The following is a 20,032-nucleotide window of genomic DNA, read 5'->3' on the forward strand; positions in this document are numbered from 1 at the left end:
TACATGTAATAGAAAAATGTCATTGCAATCAAATAATTGTGACATTATCATATTGAGGAACAATAGTGCAAACATACATCAGTAGGATCACATACCCGTATAGTGAAGGGGCCACAGGAATCTCATATGAAAGACCCCATTAAAGGGGAATCCCCAACGCATGTTTCACTTTATTCACAGGGTAAATCGCTTCATCTGGGGGAAACATTCAGGTCACCACAATAGTATGTGATCTGGACTGATGAGTCAGAATGTGAAATATTTGGCAGTTACAAAAGATAGTTCGTTTTCCAAAAGGCTTGAGCACAGTACAATAATGAGTATCTCCACAAAACAGTGAAGCATGGTGGAAGTCTATTGCTAATTTGGGGCACAATTTTTTTTAAATGGAGTTGGGGATTTGGTTAGGATGAATGGAGTTCTCTCAGTACTCAGAAATGCAAGCATTTATCTTTCAAACAGTACCATTAGGGAGGCATCTGATTAGCTCCAAATGTATTCTTCAGCAGGACAACATGCAGCCAATAGCATTATGAGACTTGTTCAGTGAAAGAACAAGGAGTCCCAGAAGTGATGATATGGCCCCACAGAGCCCTGACCTCAATATATTTCAGTCTGTCTGAACTGAGACAGAATGATTTATGCACGCCAACATCAACAGAAGATCTGTGGTTACTTCTCTCAGATGTTTTGAACAATGTCCCTGCAGAGGTCCTTCATTATCTATGTGCAAGTCTACTTTAAAGGGAACCTGTAATGTAGTTTTTTTTTTATATTAAACCACTCCTAATGTGTTTTAAATTTTGCAATGTGCATCACAAACATGTTTTAAAAAAAAAAAAATACCATGCATTTATCTTAAAAAAGACTTAATATGCTTTGGTGAATGCAGTAAATACCTTAGGCTTCAGCCATAAGGGTGGAGCTTTTCCTGGGATCAGTCACTGTTACTCAAGCTCAGGCATTATTCTTTTTGAACTTAGTCACTCCCCCAGCATTGTAATTGATTACACCACAGGTCCTTCAACATCACATCTCTGCTGAGCTCCACACATTATGGTATCATGATCGTGACATCAGCACAAGTCCTGCACAACCACTTCTCTTCTGCTGAGCTCTGGAGCTCAGCATTGGAGACGTGGTGATGAAGGACCTCTGCTGATGTCACAATTATGTGACCCTGATGGGTGGAGCTGAGCAGAGAAGTGATACTGAAGAGACCTCTGGTAATCAACCGAAGAGAAGTGGCTTTACAGGACCTGTGCTGATGTGACGATCATGTGACCGTAATGTGTGGAGCTCAGCAGAGAAGTGATGTTGCAGGACCTGTGGTGTAATCAGTTACAATGCTGGGACGTGACTAAGTTCAAAACAGAATCATACCTGAGTTTGAGTGACAGTGACTGATCCGAGCAAAAGTGCCACCCCTAAAAAAAGAGTGCACTTAAAAAAAGACTTTATATGCTTGGGTGAATGCAGTAAATACCTTGGGTTTAAGATAAATACATGTTTGTTTGTTCTTTAACCCCTAAAGCCCCCAGCCTATTTTGACACTAAAGACCAGGCCACTTTTTGCAATTTTGAGCAGTGTCACTTTATGAGGTTATAACTCTGGAACGCTTCAACGGATCCCGGTGACCCTGAGATTGTTTTATCGTGACATATTGGGCTTCATGTTAGTGGTAAATTTAGGCCGATATTTTTTGCGTTTCTTTGTGAAAAAAATGGAAATTTGGCGAAATGAAAAGTTTGTAATTTTCAAACTTTGAATTTTTATGCTCTAAAACCAACGAGACATATGACAAAATAATTAATAAATAACATTTCCCACATGTCTACTTAACATCAGCACAATTTTGGGGAAAAAAAAAAATTTAAGGAAGTTATAGGGGTTCAAAGTTTATTAGCAATTTCTCATTTTTACAACAAAATTTACAAAGCCACTTTTTTTAGGGATCACATCACATTTGAAGCGATTTTGAGAGGTCTACATGACACAAAACACCCAAAAGTGACACCATTCAAAAAAACAGCACCCTTCAGGCTACTCAAAACCACATTTAAGAAGGTTATTAACCATTCAGGTGCTTCACAGTAACTAAAGCAATGTGGAAGGAAAAAATGAACATTTTACTTTTTGCAACAAAAATGTTAATGGCGAAAAACCACTGTTTGGGCGCACGGCAGGACTTGGAAGGGAAGGAGCGTCATTTGACTTTTTAAACAGAAAATTAGCTGGAATCGTTAGCCGCACCATGTTGCGTTTGGAGAGCCCCTGATTTTCCGAAACAGTGGAGCTCCCCCACTTGTGACCCCATTTTGGAAACTAGACCCCTCATGGAATTTATGTAGATGTTTATTGAGCACTTTGAACCTCTAGGGGCTTCACAAAAGTTAATAAAGTTGAGCCGTGAAAATAAAAAAATAAATTTTACCACAAAATTGTTACTTCAACCAGGTAGCTTTTTTTTCACAAGTGTATCAGGAAAAAATGAACCATAAAACATATTGTGCAATTTCTCCTGAGTACACAGATACCTCATATGTGGTGGAAATCAAATGTTTGGGCGCACAGCAGGGCTCGGAAGACAAGGAGCGTCATTTGACTTTTCAAATGCAAAATTGTCTGGAATAATTAGCGTATTCCATGTTGTTTTTGGAGACCCCCTGAGGTGCCGAAACAGTGGAGCTCCCCCACATATGACCCCATTTTGAAAACTAGATCCCCCCATGGCATAAAAAAAAATCAGGGCGCACGCACGGATGTGCTGCAAAAAGGGGGGACTAGGTGGGATGGAAAAAAGAAGTCCTGTCCAAAGTCAAGTATGGCTGCAGGACGCTTGCTGATCAGGTACCTAATTGTTCAAGTTTTGTTTTGTTTTGTTTTTTATTTGGGGTGCACAAAAAAAAGCAAAAACTTGAACAACAATTACATACCTGATCAACCAATCACATAGCTGATCAGCGCTTGATGGCAACCGGGGGGGGTGGGGGGGTTGGGTGGAAATAGGGAGTGGGAGTTGGGATTGGGGATAGTTAGAAAAGAACCACGAACAATACTTACAGGATGGATCAGAACAGCAGCAAGATCACAGGAGAGATGACAGCAGATGGGGGGCAGCAGATGGGGGGGAAGCGGCAGATAAAGGGAGCATCGGTGGATGTGAGACGGCGGTGGCTGGGAGAGGGCGCAGTGGATACAGGAGCGGTGGGGGATGGGGGAACAGGGGAGAAGGGGAGGTGAGATTGGGGATAGTTACCTTACAGGATGGATCTAGGCAGCAGATGAAGGAGGCAGCAGATGAAGGAGGCAGCAGATCGGGGAAGGTGAGAGGTGGGGGAGGGGGCAGCAGATCACAGGGGTGAGAGGTGAGGAGAGAGGGGGCAGCAGATCACAGGGGTGAGAGGTGAGGAGAGAGCGGACAGCAGATCACAGGGGTGAGAGGTGAGGAGAGAGCGGACAGCAGATCACAGTGGTGAGAGGTGAGGAGAGAGCGGACAGCAGATCACAGGGGTGAGAGGTGAGGAGAGAGTGGGCAGCAGATTACAGAGTTGAGAGGGCGGGCAGCCAATCCCGGGGATTAGAGGGGAGGGGGGCGGGCAGCCGATCACGGGGGGTGAGAGGGGAGGGAGCGGGCAGCCGATCACGGGGTGAGAGAGGAGGGGGCGGGCAGCACATCACAGAGGTGAGGGGGGAGGGGGTGGACAGCAGATCACAGGGGTGAGAGGGGAGGGGGCGGGCAGCAGATCACAGGGGTGAGAGGGGAGGGGGCGGGCAGCCGATCACGGGGGTGCGAGGGGAGGGGGCGGGCAGCCGATCATGGGGGGGGTGAGAGGGCAGGGGGCGGGCAGACGATCACGAGGTGGAGGGGGCGGGCAGCACATCACGGAGGTGACAGGGGAGGGGGCGGGTAGCTCATCATGGAAGTGAGGGGGGAGGGGGCGAGAAGCACACCACGGAGGTGAGGGGGCGGGCAGCACATCACGCAGGTGAGGGGGGAGGAGGCGGGCAGACGATCACGGGGGTGAGAGGGGAGGGGGCGGGCAGCCGATCAAGAGGGGTGAGAGGGGAGGGGGTGGGCAGCCGATCACGGGGGTGAGAGGTGAGGGGGCGGGCAGCAGATTGGGGAGAGCGGTGGCAGATGGAGGACGGCGGCGGCGGATCGGGAGGCTTTTCGCCAGTTTGATATAGTAAAATAGCAGCGCGGCAACTTCCGGGTCCCATGCTCCGGTCACATAACAGCATGGTACCGGAGCTTGTCGTTCTGCCATTGTACTGTATACACTGTACTGGCATGCTCCAGGACTGACAAGTGAAGCTAAGGGGGGCGGTCACCGGCAACAGGTCCACGGTGATTGGAGAGATCGGTCACAAGGCCGGTCTCTCCAATCAAAGCTGCTGGAGCTGGGGGAGGGTGATCCAGTGAGGTCACCCAGCTCCAGCCAATGGCCAGTGCTACAGCTGCACTGACCATGGCTGGATTTCAATGTTTTAGCCATTTTCAATTGCTGAAACATTATAGTAGCTGTGATTGGCTGAGCGGCGTTCGTCAGCCAATCACAGCCTCTGTAGGTCCGGGGAGGAGGCACCACCCCTCCTGATGTCAGGCACAGGTCCCCTCCTTCCCGAATCTGCGGTTTGTGTGAACCGATCGCAGTCACTGGGGCTCTGGTGCCGCAATTTTGCCATGACTGATTCATCCGTCATGGGTCTTTAAGTACCAGGGCACCATGACGGATGAATCTTTCAAAGGTCATGAAGGGGTTAAAAAACCTTTTCAGTAGTGCACATTGCATCATTTAAAACACATTGGGGGCGGTTTAATATAAAAAAAAAACAACATGACAGGTTCTCTTTAAAGAATTGATGCTGTGAAGGTACAGGGAGATCACCCTAAGTATTGATTTGATTTAGATTTCTCTTTTGATGTTTAACTTTGCCTTTTTTAATTGCTAAATATAAACTACTTACAGTTCTATTTTTAAAAGTTGCTTTGCAGCATTTTTTTCTACACCTGTCTACAACTTTTGCGCAGTACTGTGTATATACATATTGTGTAAGCTCATTCATGATCTCTATCATCTATTTTAATAACAGCAGTAGGTAATATATGCACCATCACATATAAGGTTGTGTCTGTAGCATTGACTACATTTATCCTTACTAATATGAATCTTTTATTTTGTAAACTTATAACCCTTGACAGAGCCTTGCCTTTGTTTAAAGAGTGCTGGAGGCATGCATGTCTGTTCATATGTTACTGTAACTGAGCCGTCTCCTAGTTATCCTGCCAGTAAATTAATAAGAACTGAACTGTTATTAAAGCCAAGTGTATAGCAAGCAGTATAATGTGCTGTGTCCAGGTGAGCAAATGTTGATTTATTTCACTGGCACAACGACGCATGTATATTGTTCTTATTAGGAATAGAAGTGATTAATCAAGCCTGTAATGAAGCTCATTGTAGATAATCCTTAATAGGAAATGTTGGGCACTGAAGCTGCACTTTCACTTGTCAAAATGATGTTATGCAATACAGAGCTCTGGGACTCCACAACTGTACAAATATGGAGACCACAGCAACAAATTACATTCTTTTCAAATTGAAGTGACCTTCTTTAATTTTCATAATACTACATAACTGAAATTGTGCATCAGCCCAGTCATGCTTCTTAAAAATGCATAGTCCTCTCTCCTCATACTGGTCTAACCTTTATGTTGAGTGCAGGTGGATAGCAATCCCTTCATTGGTCCTGACCATTTTTTGATGCCCCATCTGAAAGTTCCATAATGCAGAGTGACACCGTTTCTCACGTTGGGACATTTGCTATTTTTCTTGCTGAAATTTTGAGCAAGCACTGTAGAATCTGCTCCAACTCTACTAGAATCCTACTAGAATAATCTCTTTAATTGCATAGACCAACATGGATGCTATCAAAACCCTAACATTGTCCCTGACCAGCAAAGATAAGAATTTTAAAACCATCATTATCCTAGATCCACAACATGTTATCAGAAACCCATTCACTATTTTAGAACAGTAGAGATGATGAAATGAACCCCACCTTGCCTGCACTGCTCTAGACCACCAGGAAAGCTAGCTTGAGATTCATCTGGGCTTTTGACCACTAGATATATTTGTGTTTAGTACTCTAGACCCCTTTGTTGTCATTATTCACCTCATAAAGAGAATCAGTCGGTAGGTTTTTACATATTGCAATAATGGTATGGTTGTAATAACCTAACAAAAATTGTATACCTTTTATTGTAGTGATCTCATCCGGAGGTCAAAAGAAATCTTGCTTAAAAGTTATATACAAATCGGGCTGAAAGTGAATTGACATTATGCTGTGCATATGGCTTCTATACTAGGTTTCTCATGGCACATTGGGTTGCAAAGCTTTAAGGTCAAATTTTTACAAAGCTTAAAGCCAACTTTTTATAGAGACTAACAAGTATGATAGATATACACTAATGTCAAATATATGAACAAAAAGATAATCTAATGGATGGCATAATTAAAAAATTGTTCATACCGAAAAGCAGAGCTCCATCCCACCAATAGAAGTCTAGATCAAGCCACTGATCACAACCAAGATTGATAGAATTGCTTTGACTCCCAAGACAACAACTTTCAAAGACCACCTATGAATAAAAAGTGGTTAAGAAATCAGCTGCCTGAAATTCAATGTTTGGAAAGCTTTAGCGGCAACATGGTATATAGTCATTCACACATGCAATTTTTGATGGAAATATTTTTGAAAATCCCATCTCATTTAAAAGACATCTTTCTACTGTCTTGTCCTGTTACACTTAGGCCTTGAGAAAAAAAGAAGGAATGATCGAAATTAGAACCCTATGATAGAACAGTGAATGAGAATCAGCTCTTTGTTAGATGGAAGTATATTGTCTACTCAAATCCTTGTTAATACCAATTCCTGTTGCTTTAGGGTACATGCGCATGCTGCAGATTAGGTGCAGAAAATTTCTGCACCAAAAAACACACCTTGTGGCAGAAAATACACCAAACATCACATGTGTTTTTGGTTTCTTTTTTTTTTAAATCAGTGCTTGGAAGGGCAAAAAAAACGCAGCGACAATTGACTTGCTGCAGATCTTTTCACCCAAAACTGCAAGGAAAAAAGAAGCAACATGGGCACAGCACTTCAGAATTTTCATTGACTTTACTGGTATAAGGATAGACATGCAGATCTCGGCAACAAACTGAACAATAAACTGCACCAAATCTGAAACAAAAAATTCAGTGTGCGCACAAGGCCTTATTGTTGTTTTTGAATGACATATACGAGGGGCTGCTGATACGTCTTTGGCTTTGTGATTTTTTATTTTGTTTCTATGGCAACGAATGTTACATTACATGAAAGCCTTATGTGTCTAATATATGTTTTCAAAATTTTGTGTTTGTTGCTTATGGCAACAGTGTTTTACGCACGTGGGAGAACAAAATAGCGGAGTCTAATGCAATATTCACAGCAACTGAGAGAGAGGAGTGATAAACTTCTTGTTTCTGCAAGGAAAGTCCGCAAAGAACATTCATGGTGATATGTCGCAGACATTGGGGGATCACTGCCCTTCATATTCGACAGTTAAGAACTGGGTTGCCAAATTTAAAATGGGCCACTTCAGCACCAATGATGAGGAACGTCCTGGACGACCGAGAGTGGTTGTTGTTTAGGAGATTGTCAATGCTGTGCACAATCTCATACTGGAGAATCAACAGATTTCAGCTAAAGCAATAGCAGACATCATGGGGATTTCCCGTGAACGTGTTTGTGTCAGTAGCCATGAACATTTGGACATGAGGAAGCTATCTGTAAAGTGGGTCCCCAACTGTTTGACAACAGATTAGAGAAGTGAAAACGTCCTGGTCCATTTGTCAGCATTGCTTGACTGATAAGAAATTCCTGGATTGACTGGTGACTATGGATGAGACCTGGATTCATTTGTATGATCCTGAAAACAAGTAGTAGTCAAAAGAGTGGGGGCACAGTGGTTCTCCTCTTCCAAAGAAGTTCAGGGTGCAAAGTCAGCCACTAAGGTGATGTCGTCTGTGTTCTGGGATAAGGAGGGCATGCTGCTAGTGGACTACCTTCAAAAGGGTTCCACCATGAATGCAAGGTATTACATTGAACTTTTGGGCCAATTGAAGGTGTCTCTGAATGCCAAAAAGCGCGGCAAGCTGTCCAAAGGAATCTTTTTCCTGCAAGACAACACCTCCGCTCACACTGCACAAGCGACCAAGGCAAAACTGGCAGAGCTGGGCTTCCAGCTGGTTGACCACCCACCTTATTCACCAGATCTAGATCCCTCCAACTATCATCTGTTTCCAAACCTGTAGAACACCTCAAGGGTACCAAATTTCACACCATTTCTGATGCCATGGCTGCTACGGATGCCTGGTTTGAGGCACATCCTTACCCGGTTTGAGGCTTACAGAACTTGGAATACCAATGTAAGAAGTGTGTTGACATCAGTGGAGAGTATGTGGAATAAATGTAAAGTTTCATCATCCCATCTCGTTTCTTTCTGGGTAAAGCCAAAGACTTAACAGCAACCCCATCGTGTGTGTGTGTGTGTGTGTGTGTGTGTGTATAACATGATTGCCATATACTAAATTCTCACTATGTGAAAGAAAAAGGAAAACTTAATGCAAAGAGGTTTTGTTTATTAAAAATGATCTGATTAAAAAAAGAAGGTTGAGAAGACATGTAGTTTTGAGCATGATGGCCCTCATTGGATTACATCTTGAAACATATCCTTTAGGGATGCATTTCGCCTGTGCTTCTGAATATTTCATCCAAAAAATAAGACCTAAGGCTGTCCACATAATGTGAACTTGTGGTGCAGCTTTTACGTGGTTTAAAAAATGTAAAACCTGGGATTGGATCCAAGAAAAAGGGGATGATGTATAATTCCATGTTCTCCCTTTTCAGGGCTAAAAGAAAACAACAGATACCAAAGCTACAATGTGTCAATGTAGTGATCAGTAAAGCAAGACAATTGAAATGTATGACCTACAACTTGGTGTACCTCATGTACAGTCTGTAAACCAGCATACATGGGACCTGTTGATGACTCACTCTTAGAGGAATTTCAGCTTCCCCGTTACTGGACTTCATCCTCTGGCCGTCGTATTGACTTTAACACAAGTGGTGTTCCTTTAATAAAAATATTCTTTGCCTGGCATAAATCATCCAATATCATTATATTCACTCTATGAGTTACAGTTTAATAACCCAAACACATTTTTTGGCTCTCTGGTGTTTCATTCATCTCGCTAAATTTTACAGACAAGGAAAGCTGATAAAAGAAAAAGTAAATTGAAATTTGTGTTAAAAGCCAGGGCAAACCTTCACGAGGCGGTTTCAGATATGTCTGACTTGTCAAAGTGCCGCCATGTTACAGTCAATTTCAGCCTGTTTGTTAGAGGTTTGGGCAGAATCGTGTACACAGATCTGATATACTATTTTTATACTTGGCAGGTGAAAAGCTGGAAAGACCGGCCAGCTCCAGGAATGTCAAGTCTCCTGTGTCTAAGCTGAGCAGTCCGCTGACTGGCTTACAGATGCTTCCAGAATGCACCAGATGTGGGAACGGGATTGTGTAAGTAACAAAAATAACTTTAAGGCAAACTTTCTACTTACCATAGAGATTCTTACAGTGCTGTGTTGTATTTTCCTTATATAAAGGTTTTTGGGCTCATGTATAATTTTGTTAGGCTATTGTATTAGTGGACGATATTGACAGAAATCCTCTACAAAATACCCGTGTTAAAAGGCGCAGATGTACTGTGTGTGTGTGTGTGTGTATATATATATATATATATATATATATATATATATATATATATATATGTATGTAATATATATATGTGTATGTATGTATGTATGTATATATATATATATATATATATATATATATATATATACTTATATTAAATTGAAAGAGTAGTAAGACACTGCCAGATAGTTCTGTCATAGATTTATCTCCCTTAAGAAATAGTGCATTAGCATCTCATGCCGGATATTTGACACCAACTTTCATTCTATTACTGGCTCGTCTCACTGAAATGAGTAAGTTTGGCCAACATTTTTCAATGTATATGGCAATTCTAAAGGGATGCAAATTTCACTCAGGCAGCCAATTCTAATGAGTGGCACAGGCTAGCCTGTTTCCTTTATTAGGTCTATGTGACCTTCCACTGTTCTTCCCTTATCGACAGCCACAATGAACAAACTAGTTGAGTGGAGAAATGTCAGCGTATGCCATGATTCTCTCCTGCAAAGAATGGCAGGTTGAATGAGTACAATTGTCAGAAACAAGCAACAACATGGGGGACCCACTTCCTTCTTTAGCAGTGGTGCCCCAAATTTCAAGTAGCAAGCCACTTTGAAGTTGTTGTAGTTGTCCTTAATACAGTGTTTGTACAATTATATATTGAAATGTTGCTTTTTCTCCCTTATTGTACAGAGGTACTATAGTCAAAGCAAGAGACAAGCTCTATCATCCTGAATGCTTCATGTGTGATGACTGTGGCCTCAACCTGAAACAGAGGGGATATTTCTTTATTGAAGAGCAGCTGTACTGCGAAACTCACGCCAAGGAGAGAGTCAAGCCTCCGGAGGGATATGATGTTGTGGCTGTTTATCCCAATGCCAAAGTTGAACTTGTCTAACCATTAAAGCAAGCTTGTTGGAGAAGTCTACAGTCTTACACAGCAATACTCCCAGAGCAATTCCCACAACAAACAAGGATTCTACATTCCCTTAACAAGACATCTCCATCCTAACATTGTATCCAATAAAACAATGCAGAAACACATTGAAAATGCTTCAGTATATACATTTCCTTCATAAATCAATTACACTGAACATAATATCTATAGGGAGCCATGTCGGAAACGTTTCTAACACTTTTGCATTAACTATCCATATATTTTACGTTGCTCTTGTGTTTAATACGCAGGCTACTTTTGTCTACCTTTGGCACCAACAGAATCTTCTGTAAATACTAAATAAAATTCCTCCTTTGCTCTAATAAAATATATTGTTTTTAGTATTTGTGCTGTGTCTTTTCTTGGTTCTCACACTTTCCTAATAATGAAGATATATAGACTGGAATTAATTAAGTCATTTGGTTACCAGGTTCCTGTGTTAGGTCCCCAGTATACCATATTACAGCCACTCCTGGTAATCCTGCTGTTGTGTGTATTCTTTCTCCACACTCTTGGGCCATAGTTAGTATAATTTCTCATAGCTATTACCCTATGTATAGAAATTCTCCAAGTCTTGTACCTTTAAATGGAGTTTGAGGACTATAGAAATATTTAACAATTGCTACAGATTCATGGTTGTTTGTTCTATCTGTATGAATGTTGTTTTTGTACTTCTAAGATAAAAATTATATGATCGTAATTTATAATTCAGCTGTAAACCTATTATAAATAAGTTTACAGTTGACTTCTTTTTCTATCTGCTGTCATTCTCCTACAATGGGAGCTTTTATCTCACATACTGTACAGCTTCTTTCCATGGAGCTCAGCCACTGCTTGGTCTATAGTGCGCAGTAATTACATTCAAGGAGAGAGTTTAACTCTTACCAAACCAGTCAGCTTTTTTTTTTCCATTGATTCCTATGCAATAATTAGCTACTCACCTCCCTCATTCCCAGTCCTGCAGAATCACAATCACCAGGCACACAGCTTTTCCAGTTTCCAGAGCAGTTCTCCTAATCACTACTCTTATTTTCCTTCCCAGTGTGCTTGTTTAAATGCATTGTTATCTACAAATGTAAATATAATGCTAAAGGCCCAGTCACACACAACGACTTAAGCTGGTGTCACACACAGCGACAACGACGTCGCTGCTACGTCACCATTTTCTGTGACGTTGCAGCGACGTCCCGTCGCTGTCGCTGTGTGTGACATCCAGCAATGACCTGGCCGCTGCTGTGAGGTCGCCGGTCGTTGCTGAATGTCCAGCTTCATTTTTTGGTCGTCACTCTCCCGCTGTGTCACACACATCGCTGTGTGTGACAGCGAGAGAGCGACGAAATGAAGCGAGCAGGGAGCCGGCGTCTGGCAGCTGCGGTAAGCTGTAACCAGCGTAAACATCGGGTAACCAAGGGAAGACCTTTCCCTGGTTACCCGATATTTACCTTCGTTACCAGCCTCCGCCCTTGCTGCCAGCGCCGGCTCCTGCTCTGTGCACATGTGGCTGCAGTACACATCGGGTAATTAACCCGATGTGTACTGTAGCAAGGAGAGCAAGGAGCCAGCGCTAAGCAGTGTGCGCGGCTCCCTGCTCTCTGCACTGCGACATGTAGCTGCAGTACACATCGGGTTAATTAACCCGATGTGTACTGTACCTAGGAAAGCAAGGAGCCAGCGCTAAGCGCGGCTCCCTGCACTCTACACATGTAGCACAGCGACGTTATGATCGCTGCTGCGTCGCTGTGTTTGACAGCTAAGCAGCGATCATAACAGCGACTTACAAGGTCGCTGTTACGTCACAGAAAATGGTGACGTAACAGCGACGTCGTTGTCGCTGTCGCTTAGTGTGAACCCAGCTTTACCAGCGATCCCGAAAACAATGCGACCTGATAGGGATCGCTGGTAAGTCGCTGGGAGGTCGCAGGTGAGATGTCACACAGTCAGATCTTACCAGCGATGCAGGAACAATACAGGTCGCAGTAGCGACCTGTATAACGATCTCAGCAGTCAGTGACCCTGTCACACAGTGTCAAACACAGCGATATGTCCTGCCCAGCAGGACATCGCCTTTGAAGAAAATGGCCTGGACCATTCTGCAACGACTAGAGATCTCACAGCAGGGGCCTGATCGCTGGTAGGTGTCACACATAACGAGATCGCTAACGGGATCGCTACTGCGTCACGGAAACCATGACTCAGCTGCGATCTCGCTAGCGATCTCGTTATGTGTGACGGTACCTTACAGTGTGGAGTGAGAACAAACAAAAGTGCCATTCAAGGAGGAGCTCCAGCTACCCAAGCAATCAAACAGTAAGAAGACTGTAAGGAGACTGCAGAGCTATGAGCAGCTCAAAAGACAGCTTGAGAAAACATCTTTAAAGGGAAGGTGTCGCATTTTTTTATTTTGTACGTATTAATATTAGTGATTATGAAATCAAATTAAACTCACTGTTTAGTTAATTTTTATTTAATTCTAGTTTTACTGAAGCCCTGGGCGCTGTCATCTTGAATTTGGTGTGTGTAACGACAGTTACTCACCTCCTTTTTATGGCAGCGCCCAGGTCATAGAAGACCAGTGTCGGACTCCGACTCTATACTTAAGGGCTCCGCCACACATCCGTGAAAACCACGTCCGTGTAAAACGGGCCGTTTTTCGGGTCCGTTTTCCGTTTTTTATGTCCGTTTTTATGGTATGTGTGGCCTGCGTGTGTATCCCGTATGCTAGCCGTATGTGCGTGTGGAATGTCCGTGTGTGCGTGAGTGAAATAACTGACATGTGTATGTGTTGTCCGTGTGAAATGTACGTGTGTGATGCAAAATGTCGTTACTACATGTCGGAAGACATAGTAGCGGGATGAGAATGAACTCGGGTGAACTTCACCCGACTTCATTCTCATGCCGCGGCTCTGTCTTTGTGCCGTGTACTGATTAGCGGTCACCTGTGAAGGATTCACCGGTGACCACTAATCCCCCGAGTGACTGAAGTGTCCCCCCCTCTCTCATACTCACCGATCCCCGATCCCCGGCTCTGCACGGCGTTCACACTGTTCCGGCGGCTTTTTCTAATTTGAAAAAGCCGGCCGCCCATTAATCAATCTCGTATTCCCTGCTTTACCCGCCCACCGGCGGCTGTGATTGGTTGCAGTGAGACACGCCCACCACGCTGAGTGACAGGTGTCACACTGCACCCAATCACAGCAGCCGGTGGGCGTGTCTATACTGTGCAGTAAAATAAATAAATAAATAATTAAAAAAACCGGCGTGCGGTCCCCCCCCCATTTTAATACCAGCCAGATAAAGCCATATGGCTGAAGGCTGGTATTCTCAGGATGGGGAGCCCCACGTTATGGGGGGCCCCCCACCCTAACAATATCAGTCAGCAGCCGCCCAGAATTGCCGCATACATTATATGCGACAGTTCTGGGGCTGTACCCGGCTCTTCCCGATTTACCCTGGTGCGTTGGCAAATCGGGGTAATAAGGAGTTATTGGCAGCCCATAGCTGCCAATAAGTCCTAGATTAATCATGTCAGGCGTCTATGAGACACCTTCCATGATTAATCTGTAAATTACAGTAAAAAAAACACACACACACCCGAAAAAAATCCTTTATTAGAAATAAAAAACACAAACAAATTCCCTCATTACCAATTTATTAACCCCGACAAACCCTCCATGTCCGGCGTACTCCACGGACCTCCAGCGTCGCGTCCAGCTCTGCTGCATGCAGGTGACAGGAGCAGCAGAAGATACCGCCGCTCCGGTCACCTCCACGCGGCTAATGAGATGAGTAGCGCGATCAGCTGCTGTCAGTCAGGTAACTCGCTGTCACTGGATCCAGCGGTGTCCGCGGGTAACCTCAGTGACAGCTGCTGATCGCGCTACTCATCTCATTAGCCGCGTGGAGGTGACCGGAGCGGCGGTGTCTTCTGCTGCTCCTGTCACCTGCATGCAGCAGAGCTGGACGCGACGCTGGAGGTCCGTGGAGTACGCCGGACATGGAGGGTTTGTCTGGGTTAATAAATTGGTAATGAGGGAATTTGTTTGTGTTTTTTATTTCTAATAAAGGATTTTTTTCGGGTGTGTGTGTGTTTTTTTACTGTAATTTACAGATTAATCATGGAAGGTGTCTCATAGACGCCTGACATGATTAATCTAGGACTTATTGGCAGCTATGGGCTGCCAATAACTCCTTATTACCCCGATTTGCCAACGCACCAGGGCAAATCGGGAAGAGCCGGGTACTGTCCCAGAACTGTCGCATATAATGTATGCGGCAATTCTGGGCGGCTGCTGACTGATATTGTTAGGGTGGGGGGCCCCCCATAACGTGGGGCTCCCCATCCTGAGAATACCAGCCTTCAGCCGTATGGCTTTATCTGGCTGGTATTAAAATGGGGGGGGACCGCACGCCGGTTTTTTTAATTATTTATTTATTTATTTTACTGCACAGTATAGACACGCCCACCGGCTGCTGTGATTGGGTGCAGTGTGACACCTGTCACTCAGCGTGGTGGGCGTGTCTCACTGCAACCAATCACAGCCGCCGGTGGGCGGGTAAAGCAGGGAATACGAGATTGATTAATGAGCGGCCGGCTTTTTCAAAAGAGGAAAAGCCGCCGGAGTTTTTATAACAGCCGTGCAGCGCCGCGCTGGAGATCGGGGAATGGTAAGTATGAGAGAGGGGGGAACTGACCGACAGACAGCTAGAGGGACAGACAGACATAGAGACCGACCGACAGACATAGAGACCGACCGACGGACTGAGGGAGAGAACAAAACATAAAAAGAAAAAAGACTGACATCACATGAAAAAGGCACAAAACATACAGGGAACAAACAGAGATGCGTCCGTGTCACTCGGACGTGCGCACAGACCCATTGACTTTCATTGGGTCCGTGCTGCGTGTTGCGTGAATAAAACGGACATGCTGGCGTGAGACACGGCCCACAAAACGCATCACGGAGACGGACTAACGGACATAACCAAAAACGCAAGTGTAACCGCTGAGATATAGTAACATTGGTGCACGTTTGGCCGTGTCTCCAGTATACACGGAAACGGACCAAACACGCACGTGTTTCACGGATGTGTGTTTCAAGCCTAACATAGAGAAGGTGTCTGCTGTGAAATGGATGCACCCCCTGGGCAGTCCAGATCACAGCAGAGGGCGGAGATCAGCGCCATCTTTGTGGAGCTCACAACATATGCTGTGTGCTCCGCTTTCCCCCTGTCAACTGCCGGGATGTGTGAGTACGGGGCGCCGCCGCTGCCATCTCCAATGACACCCCCTCTCCCCGCTCTACCCAGCCCCATTCTCCCCCCCGCTGCCACTTCAGGCGTGCATGCAGCAGAGCATTGTGTGTGTGCATGCAGAGCATTTTGTGTTTATGCTTGCAGCCAGGGCCAGATTATAGGCGGGGCTCCAGCCCCAGGGCCCCCACCAAAATAGCTGCTAAGGGGGCCCCCACCACCAGGGCCATACTTGCAACCAGGCACCTGTCAGCATTTTTTTTTTTCTTTACATCCTCTCCCCTCCATAAAGACAGTCTAATAAATCAGCTGTGTTTTCGGCGAGGGGCGGGGGGGTGGGGGCGGCGCACCGCCATTTATTTGTATCTGCGTCTTTAAGACGCAAAACAAACTGCGGGCACAGGATGCTGATTGACCCCGGAAGTACCAGCGCTTGCACTTCGGGGTCAGAGGTGTGCCAATGAGCTCCCTGCTATGTGCTGCGGCCGATTCATGGGCGTACCCAGCGAGGGGCAGGGGGGGGCAGCTGCCCCCCCTAGAAGCAGGCGCACGGTGTAGTGGGCCGCTGTATCTGCAGCCATCGCCGCGCTCCTCAGCAGTGTGTATATGCTGGGCACACTAGCTGCAGCAGGAGCAGGAGGCAGCGCGCTTTGCCGGCTCTGCTGTGTGATAGTGTGCCCGGCATGTACACACTGCAGAGGCGCGCAGCAGTGCCGGTGCCGGTGACCGCAGCTTCATCCTTCCTATTTAAATGTTTTTGCGTCTTTCAGACGTAAATACATTTGAACAGCGCGCAGGGACTGGGCCCCGCCCCCGATGTGCAGCAACGTGATGAGATCAGCACCTTGCTGATGTCATCACAGTGCTGCGGGCGCCACACAGGGGACATCAGGAAGCAGTAAACGCTCCATGGACGAGCCGAAGAGACAGGTTTAATTAATGGGGATGAGTGGGGAGGGGCTGAGAACACATAACGGGGAACATTTGTGAAGAAACACAGCTTTGTGACAGGTAGAGGGGGAGTACTGTATTCCGAGGGAGGGTTTTGGGGGAGGCAGGAGTGTGTAGGGATGGGGTAGTGTAATTTGTGTGTGTAGCGGGTGATGGGAGGTGCATTGTATTGTGTGTGGGGGGAGGGGTAATGGGGGGTGCATTGTATTGTGTGTGGGGGAGGGGTAATGGGGGGTGCATTGTATTGTGTGTGGAGGGAGGGATAATGGAGGGTGCATTGTATTGAGTGTGGGTAGGGGGTAATGGGGGGGTGCATTGTGTGTGTGTGTGTGTGTGTGTGTGTGTGTGTGTGTGTGTGAGGGGGTGATGGGTGGGTGCATTGTGTGTGTGTGTGGGGGGGAGTAATGGGGGGTGTGGTGCATTGTATTTGTGTGTGTAGGGGGTGATGGGGGGGTGCATTGTATTGTGTGTTTGTGTAGGGAGGAATGGGGGGTGCATAGTGTGTGTGTGTGTGTGTGTAGGGGGTGATGGGGGTGCATTGTGTGTGTGTGTGTGTGTGTAGGGGGTGATGGGGGTGCATTGTGTGTGTGTGTGTGTGTGTGTGTGTGCATAGGGAGTGATGGGGGGTGTATTGTATGTGTGTGTGTGTGTGTGTGTGTGTGTAGGGGGTGATGGGGGGTGCATTGTGTGTGTGTGTGTGTGTGTAGGGAGCAATGGGGGTGTATTGTATTTGTGTGTGTGTGTGTGTGTGTAGGGGGTGATGGGGGGTGCATTGTGTGTGTGTGTGTGTGTGTGTGTGAGTAATGGGGGGTGCATTGTATTTGTATGTGTGTGTGTGTGTGTATGTCAGAGCTGTGTGTGTAAGAAGCAGTACTGTGTGTGTGTGTGTGTGTGTATATATGATATATATCACACACACATGATATATATTGGAGCAGTCTGTGCGCCCCCCCAGAACTATATGGGTCCCCCAGAGCGCTATGTCACCCATCCCAGTAATGAGTACACCACCAGAGCTGTTTGCCACTCTAGTAACGTCTATGCCCCCTGCCCCTCCTGTAATGATATATTGTAGCCCCCAGCCCCTCCTGTGATGTATATACAGCAGTGCTGTCAGTGTGCAGTCGTGTCTGTTAGTGACAGCCATGGTGAAACACAACCACATGTCCTGAAGGAGCTGGACGGAAACAAGCGGGAGAGGTGAGTGAGGCTGCTGGCGACTTCCCCATATTAATACCTGTAAGGGCTCATGCGCACGTAACTGCTGAATATTCTGCAGCGATTTGACAGCACATGTGCGCGTCAAATCGCTGCAGAAACACTGCATAATAGATGCAGTTTTTCTGTACAAAAAAGCCGATTTCATGCGCTCTGGCTGCTGCCCCCACCATAGACAGAGCGGGAGCTGCATCCATAGCGCACGGAATAATTGACATGCTCATTTTATGAACGCACAGATTTGGGTCAACATTTTAGCACCCAAATCGCTGCGTTCATAAAAGCAACGTGCGCACGTATCATGCACAATCTACATAGACTGTGCTGGGGACGCAGGATGCATTTACACTGCACTGCTAAACACAGCGTAAATGCATGGAATTACGCAACGTGCGCACGAGCCCTAATGCGTCTGTGTCTGCATGTATGTCAGTGTATATGACTGTGTATATATTTGTCTGTTTATATGTATTTTTCTGAATTTGTCTTCAAATATGTATATGTACGTATGCCTGTATGTGTATGTGCGTTTCTGTGTGTGGATGGGGTCCACTGAGACTCTTTCACCCGGAGGCCACAAAAACCTGGAGCCGGCCCTCGCTGCCCTAACATTGGGATCAATAAAAAATATGTGAGTAACTCTACTTTCTGTATATATGTGACTCCTGTGAGTTATCCTGGACTGTATCTGTATTGTAGTACTGTAAATCTGAATGTGGCAGAACAGGATAAGATAAATGTTCATTGGATTTATATCTAAATGCTACAGTTCGCGCTCTACTGTTATGGCTAAAAATGTTAACGTTATGGGGCCCCCACCAGATTTTCTGCCCATGGGCCCCCACCAACCTTAATCCGGCCCTGCATGCAGCAGAGCATTGTGTGTGTGCGTGCATGCAGAGCATTGTGTGTGTATGCAGCAGAGCATTGTGTTTGTGTGTGGGGGGGTGTGTGTGTGTGCATGCAGAGCATTGTGTGTGCGCGCATGCATGCAGAGCATTGCGTGCGGGTGTGCATGCAGAGCACACACACTATACACACACACAGACATATGCACATAAAATACATACAGTATACATACACACACAGTATACACACACAGTATATACACACAGTACACACAGTACCTAGTATATACACACACTGGCTCCGCCGCCCTCATGCTGCTCGGTCACACACACAGTATATACACGCAGTACACACGGTATATAGTATATATACACACTGGCTCCGCCTAACTCATGCTGCTCGGTCACACACACAGTATATACATACTGTACACATGGTATATAGTATATACACACAGTATATAGTATATACACACACTGGCTCTGCCTCCCTCATGCTGCTCGGTCACACACACACACAGTATGTACACACTGTACAGACGGTATATAGTATATACAGACACTGGCTCTGCCGCCCTCATGCTGCTCGGTCACACATACACTATATGCACACAGTACACACTTTATATAGTATATACACACATTGGCTCTGCTGCCCTCATACTGCTCAGTCACACACACAGTATATACAATTAGTACACGGTATATAGTATATACACACACTGGCTCCGCCGCCCTCATGCTGGGTGCTTGGTCATACACACAGTATATGCACACTTTACACACACTGTGTGCGTACATGTGCCAGAGCATTGCGGGCGGGCATGTGGCAGAGCATTGTTTGTGGGCAGGGCCAGCATCAGCACCCGGCAAACTCGGTCAAATGCCGGGGCCCTGGGCTGCCGGGGGGGCCCACTCGCGGTGGCAGGAGTGGCATACTGCTACTCAGGGGGGCCTGGTGCCCGAGCTGTCACCGGCCTCATCCCCCGCCAAGGATTGTGCTTTCAATTGTATCGGTATCGCAGTTGCCG

At 45.8% G+C, this 20,032-nt stretch overlaps 1 protein-coding gene across 1 annotated transcript in view; it reads left to right on the forward strand.

Moving 5' to 3' along the window:
• Positions 1-11,078, forward strand: part of PDLIM4 (PDZ and LIM domain 4) — a 248,878-nt gene extending 237,800 nt beyond the window's left edge. Inside the window, exons 6-7 of the mRNA XM_075344536.1 lie at positions 9,503-9,623; positions 10,491-11,078. Coding sequence (XP_075200651.1) covers positions 9,503-9,623; positions 10,491-10,695 — 326 coding nt within the window. The 3' untranslated portion in view covers positions 10,696-11,078. The remainder of the gene's footprint in view (positions 1-9,502; positions 9,624-10,490) is intronic.
• Positions 11,079-20,032: the final 8,954 nt, after the last annotated feature.

Source organism: Anomaloglossus baeobatrachus, chromosome 4 (assembly GCF_048569485.1).
Source record: "Anomaloglossus baeobatrachus isolate aAnoBae1 chromosome 4, aAnoBae1.hap1, whole genome shotgun sequence".
NCBI classification, from domain to species: Eukaryota; Metazoa; Chordata; class Amphibia; order Anura; family Aromobatidae; genus Anomaloglossus; species Anomaloglossus baeobatrachus.